General features: G+C 55.3%; 1 protein-coding gene across 1 annotated transcript; it reads right to left on the bottom strand.

Annotated features, from left to right (window-relative positions):
* Positions 1–494: 494 nt before the first annotated feature.
* On the bottom strand, positions 495–3,991 carry LOC309836670 (kallikrein-15-like; the record flags this gene model as incomplete). Its single annotated transcript, XM_082676771.1, has 3 exons — positions 495–618; positions 946–1,109; positions 3,944–3,991. The coding sequence occupies 3 exons, from the start codon at positions 3,989–3,991 to the stop codon at positions 495–497; spliced, it is 336 nt and encodes a 111-aa protein (XP_082532897.1).
* Positions 3,992–5,681: the final 1,690 nt, after the last annotated feature.

The following is a 5,681-nucleotide window of genomic DNA, read 5'->3' as shown; positions in this document are numbered from 1 at the left end:
TCAAATCAGTTCCTAGGAATCACCTCATTTAATCCTCACAGCAACCCTCTGAGGAAAGCAATATGAGATGGGGGAAACCCAGGCTGACTGAGGTTGGGTCTTTCACTCAAGATGAAATAGCCGGTCCTAGATGCTGAATGAACGTCAGGGCAGTGGGTGAAAAGGAACAGTATATAGTGGCCGTGAGTTCCCCACCCAGTCTGTGGCCCCCGTTTCCCTTCATCCCCAGAAGTAAGTTGCAGAAACTTCCACAGAGAAACTTGCATCAGTGTTTTCTGTTATTCTGGTATCAAACAGGTGACCTGAAGCACCAGCTCTGGTCTCAGAGGGGCAAGTCCTTGGCTAACCTCTGGGTCTTGGACGGGGCCTTGGGGGATGGCCCAGTTCTGTTCCAGGTCAAGATGGGGCTGCTGGCCAGCCATGGGGATTTCTGTGTAGTCAGGGACACAGGTGGTAGCCCAGAATAGTCAGTTCCTCTTCATGGTTTCCTTGATCTACTCCAAGTAGCTGCAGACTTTGGTACAGACACTGGGCTTGGTGGTTGTGTCGCAGGGGACATCACCCCAGGACACAATGCCCTGCAGGACATCCCCACAGACCAGGGGTCCCCTGAAGTCACTGCGCCATCGCGCTGGCGCAGGTTGTGCTCGCCTAAGCGCACTCTCGTGGAGCTGTGCGGGTGAGCGGTTAGCCGCAAATGGAGTGAGGAGTGGACAGAAAGATCAGAGAGTGGGCAACTTTGGGTCCCCTGACCCTCTGGGAATCTGGAGATCCCGTCAGCCTTTCCGCAAGGCCCTGAAGCCAATAGTTTCAGCCTCTGCCTCTTAGAGACCAAGGTGCCAAAGTCATGCACACACCTGGAACTCAATCCCCAGGCTCCAGCTCTTTTCCTCAGAATCCATGATTGTGAGATCCCTAGACCCTCCCGCCACGGCCCGTCAGGACCCTAAGCCTTCATAGCGCGTTTGGCAGTGGGCTGCAGAGAGCACCCAGTGCGGGGAGATGAGGGGACCACCGCAGTTAAGGCGTCTATGCTCGAAGAGGGCCACCTGCCATGTCTGGGAGTGGGGCACACACTCGTCACCACTCAGCACCTTGTCACTGTCATCCTGCGCCACTGAGAGAGGAGACAGAGGAAGATCCCCGAGGACAGAGTCCTCTCCCTTGCACCCTACCCCTTCCTTGTACCCTGACCTCACTATACATTTTCCACCTGTTGCCTTTCCCCAACTTCTTAAGATGTCCCTCCTGTGGAATTTTAAGCACCGCCTTCTCTCTAGCTTTTACAACTGCTGCTTGTTTTCCCCAGAACTGTCCCTCTGCCCTCAGCCCCCACTCGTTTGCTATAGGACTCCGGGAGAGAGAGGACAGGGAGAGGACCGGAGGGCAGGCAGTCCTCTGGGATTGGGAGTAGAGACAAGGACAATGGGTATAGGTCCAGACAGATGGTCACTTGAAACCAGCCATTCAAGTTCACCAAGCTGTCACAGACACCAGAAGGGTGTGGCCACTCAGTCTGTGGGACACACATTCTTGGCCCCAGAGTCTGGACATCTCAGCCAAATGCAGTATCTTACAAGGACACAGATGTAGCCACACAAGGTCATGGGCAAACATACAGGCACAGCCAGTCTTCCAAACTCAGGAACCGATATAGACAGCACTTTCAGCTGAAATTCATTTGCGTGGACATGGGTTGCAGCTTCAAGAATCACAGCACAGAACTTCGTATGTGTATGTGAACAGGATAGTCAAGGCATGAGCCTGTGTGCGTATGTGTCCGCACACACACACGTTCACGGGCACAGGTTTGGACATAGAAGCTCAGACCTAAATTTACAGACTCCAGCGTGGATCTGCATACACTAGGCCACAGATTTGCACACTTGCACACGGGGTCTGAACAACAGGGTGAGGTCCTGAATGAGGGTACACAGGGAGAGACACCGATACAGACTCAGGTCCCAAAAGACTTGTCACCAACATGGGTCTATAGTATAGTGGTTAAACCTGAAGTGATAGAGTAAAAAATCCTGGATCCAAACATATTATCTGTGAGACTTTGAGCAAATGGACTTTTCTGTGCCTCTATTTCCTCATCTGTATAATGGGATTGTTGTAAGAATTAAATGGGAAAGAGAGCGAGCGAGAGAGAGAGAGAGTGAGAGAGTGTGTGTACGATGCCTGGCATATTGTAACTGCTTTAAAAATATTAGTTATTTTAAACAAAGGACATATAGATTTATTTATGTAGACATATGTGTGGATGTTCAGGTTGTGGACACAAATTTAGCCAAAGTAAGCCAGACATATGTGCAGACCCGGGTAAAGATCGTCAAGGTCAAAACCGTTATTCATTCCCAAGTCACTTTGAGGGGATTCAAAGTTATAAAACCGACCGAGAGGGCCAGAGCTCAGATGTGGACCCACTAGATCAGACCCAGGGAAACATGGGACACAAAGGTGGCATTCAAGGTCAAAGACACATTGCTCAGGACACAGGCAGCCAGGTCACGACATACTTATCCATCTCTAGATCAGCCCCCACGTCACTCACTGGGTGTTCAGGGTCACTAATTGAGTTTCACAGTTGGGGACCTGGCTCAGACATGTGGGCGGGATGTAGACACGAAGGACTCTGCGCACACACGCTCCCCTTGCCCACACTGCACCATGCACGAGGACATGCACGGGGATGCGTCGAGGTCATAGGACCATGACCCCCTACACTGGGCAACGTGGATATGTCCCCTCAGGGTCACAGCCAGGCACACAGACACCCACAATGGGGCAAGATGTGCACAGCCACACCAAGTGCCCACACTCTACCTGCCAAGGTCAGGAACTGGGCCAAGGGCCCTGGCAAGGCCGGGGGAACGCGGATGTGGTGGACAAGGGGCTTAACAAGGGAAGGGTGGGGTCGTCCTACAGAGAAGGACAGAGGGTGCGGGTTGAACAGCTGGGCACTGAGGCCGCCCCTGGCCAGTCCAAGCCGGAGGAGGGCGGAGGCCCTAGCTGGGTGCAGCGGGCAGGGGGTGGGGGCAGGGAGGAAAGAGCACAGAGAGAGCCTGAGGGGAGGCTGGCAGCAGCGGGGAGGTCTGAGGGGCCCCCAGAAGTGAGGGTCATGTGGGGGGGGGTTAATAAAAGTCCACCTTCAACTCCTCCAGGGTAGAGGCATCAGGTTACAGTTAATTTCTCCACGGGTGGTGGCTGAACGCGGTCTGGAGCTCTCCTGCCGCCTGGGGTCACCTTGACCCAGCGGCTGCCCCTCTCTGGGCCACAGGGGACCAGATGAGTGCTGAGCACTGTGTCTGGAATATACCAAGTGCCCAGCAACGCTAACACACCTTTACAGGGCGGTGCCCAGGGCCGGGACCGCATTTAATCCTCACAACAACCCTATGAGAGAGCATCTGTTGTTATCTCCACGGTACAGTTAGGGAACCTGAGTCACAGAGACGTTAAGTAACTAGAAAGCGGCAGAGGCAGGACTTGAACCCGGAGTCTGTGTTCTTGAGCTTCCCAACATGTATTTAATGCTCAGCATAAGCTTTACCTACATCGTGCTATTGAGCCCTTACCGTCATTCTTGCAGGTAGGTGCTGTCTTCTAAAGAAGGCACTGAAGGACCAGAAAGGGGAAGCAATTTCCTCAAGGTCACACAGCAAGGAAGGGGCGGCCCCAGAACTCGAACTCGGGTCTGTGTCACCCAAGGGCCATGTTCATTGTCATGGGGACTCCAGAGCAGCGCCAGGCCCCTGACAGCTCTTGGGGTAGGGCGAGGACCCGGGGATGTCGGCATGTGGCTGAGGTGGGTGTGGGGGAAGGATCAGCAGATGGTCCCCGAGTGAGGGAGGCGCTGCTGGCAGATTGCAGGACCCGGATAGGCTGGGGAATTAGGTGGCACTACACTCCCACTGACCCGGACCTGACCTGGGCCCACCTCACCTGCAGACGTCAGCAGGAAGGAGAAGGTGAGGAGAAGCCACATTGCGAAGGAGGGACCAGGGCTCTGCCGATGTCTGGGGAGGGGAGAGAGCGAGCGGGTGTGAGGGTGGACCCTCCTGCCCCCACCTGGATCCCTCCAGACACAAACTCATCCCACCTGCTCTTAAGAAATCCCTTTTCACCATCCTTGTGCCCCACCCCAAACTGCTCTCCCTCCCGGGCTCTCCATCTCCCAAGGGTCTGCTGTTTCTCCAGGCACCGGGACAGACTCCCAGGTACACCCACAGCCTGGCAGAGCCCAACACCATCCACTGACCCCAAAGCTTTAGCTCAGGATATATTCTTTCCCCAAATCCCACACCAGCCTCTTATCTGGCCTCTTGGGTCCTTACCAAGCCTGTCCCTCCACTCAAGTCCCACACTCCTCACAGCCTGTACCCCTACCTGGCTCCACAGGACACCCCTACACCCGGAGCTGACCCCCGGCACCCCCAGGATAAAGTCCCAGTCCCCCAGCCTCACTTGCGAGGCCATGAGTGGCTTCTCCCCTTCTAGCCCCTCTGGCCGGGTCTCTCGTGACCTTGCGCGTCTAGGCTATTTCTTCCCATTTTCCTTCTTGCAATTTCATGCCTCCACATTTTTGTTCAGGCCGTTCCTCCTTCCAGGTATGCCAGTCCCTTCAAGGTCCACATCCTCCTGGAGGCCTTTTCTGACCTCCCTGAGTCAGCGGTGTCTGCCTCCCCTCCCAGACCGAGAGCTCCCTGAGGGCGAGCCCAGCCTGACTGCACTCTGGTTCCCCAGCACTGCCCAGAGCTAGGCAAGCTTTGGGCTTGAAGTAAAGCCCTTTCCCCCCCCGCATCTTCCAAATTCCTATTTGTCCTCTGAGGCTCAGCCCTCGCCTCTTCTGGGAGACCCCGATACCTAACAGGTATCTCTTCTGGGTCCTATAGTGCCTGTTCTGGTTCCATCCCCAGGTGTGCTCAGCTCAGGTCCTCTCTGTGTCCCCAGCACTGCCCAGCCAGGGGCCGGGCACACAGGAGGCCTCAGGGAGATTGTGCTGAGCTGACCTGCACGCATGATAACTCCTGACCTTGTTCCTGGCTCTGGTACAAGTGCTTTAGAAGACGTCCTCCTGATGTACTCCGTGCCCTCCCCCACCTCACTGCTGCAGCTCCCTCTTGCATCTCCAGGACGTTTTCTTGGTTCAGGCTCGACTCGGTGCCTCAGCAAACAACCCATGGACCTACCCAGGTGCCCTTGACATGCAAGTCCCTCAGGGAAGTCCATGTCTGCTCCCTGGAACGAGGGCATCCCATGTCTCCCCTAGACCAGGGAAGACCTGTGTCTCTCCTCACTCCAAACCCCCTGCCCCATCTCAAAGATCTCACCCCCCTCCAGCAGCATCTGGGGTAGCTTGGAAGCCAGAAGAAAGCGAGCAGGCACATGAATGCCTGAATTCATAAGCTCCCGGCCCCACCCGGGTCTTGGGGGAGGGGGATAGGGTGAGGTGGGAAGTGGCTGAGAGCCAGGTTTACAGGCAGGGATGCCTGAGTGGCTAGTGGGGTGGGGGACAGGACCTACGAAGCATTTATTAGGCTGAAGCTTTTGTCTGAGTCTCTGAGGAGGAATTTCCCTACCAAGGGCAGTTTGTCAAGGGGGAGGAGACAGTAGGGCAAGAGCAGAAAATTGGAGGAGATCAAAATATAGAACCAGGAGCCTGGAGCACGTAACCT

The sequence above is a fragment of the Grampus griseus genome, assembly GCF_964374135.1.
Source record: "Grampus griseus genome assembly, chromosome: 19".
Classification (NCBI taxonomy): domain Eukaryota; kingdom Metazoa; phylum Chordata; class Mammalia; order Artiodactyla; family Delphinidae; genus Grampus; species Grampus griseus.
This window is presented reverse-complemented; position numbering and strand designations above follow the sequence as displayed.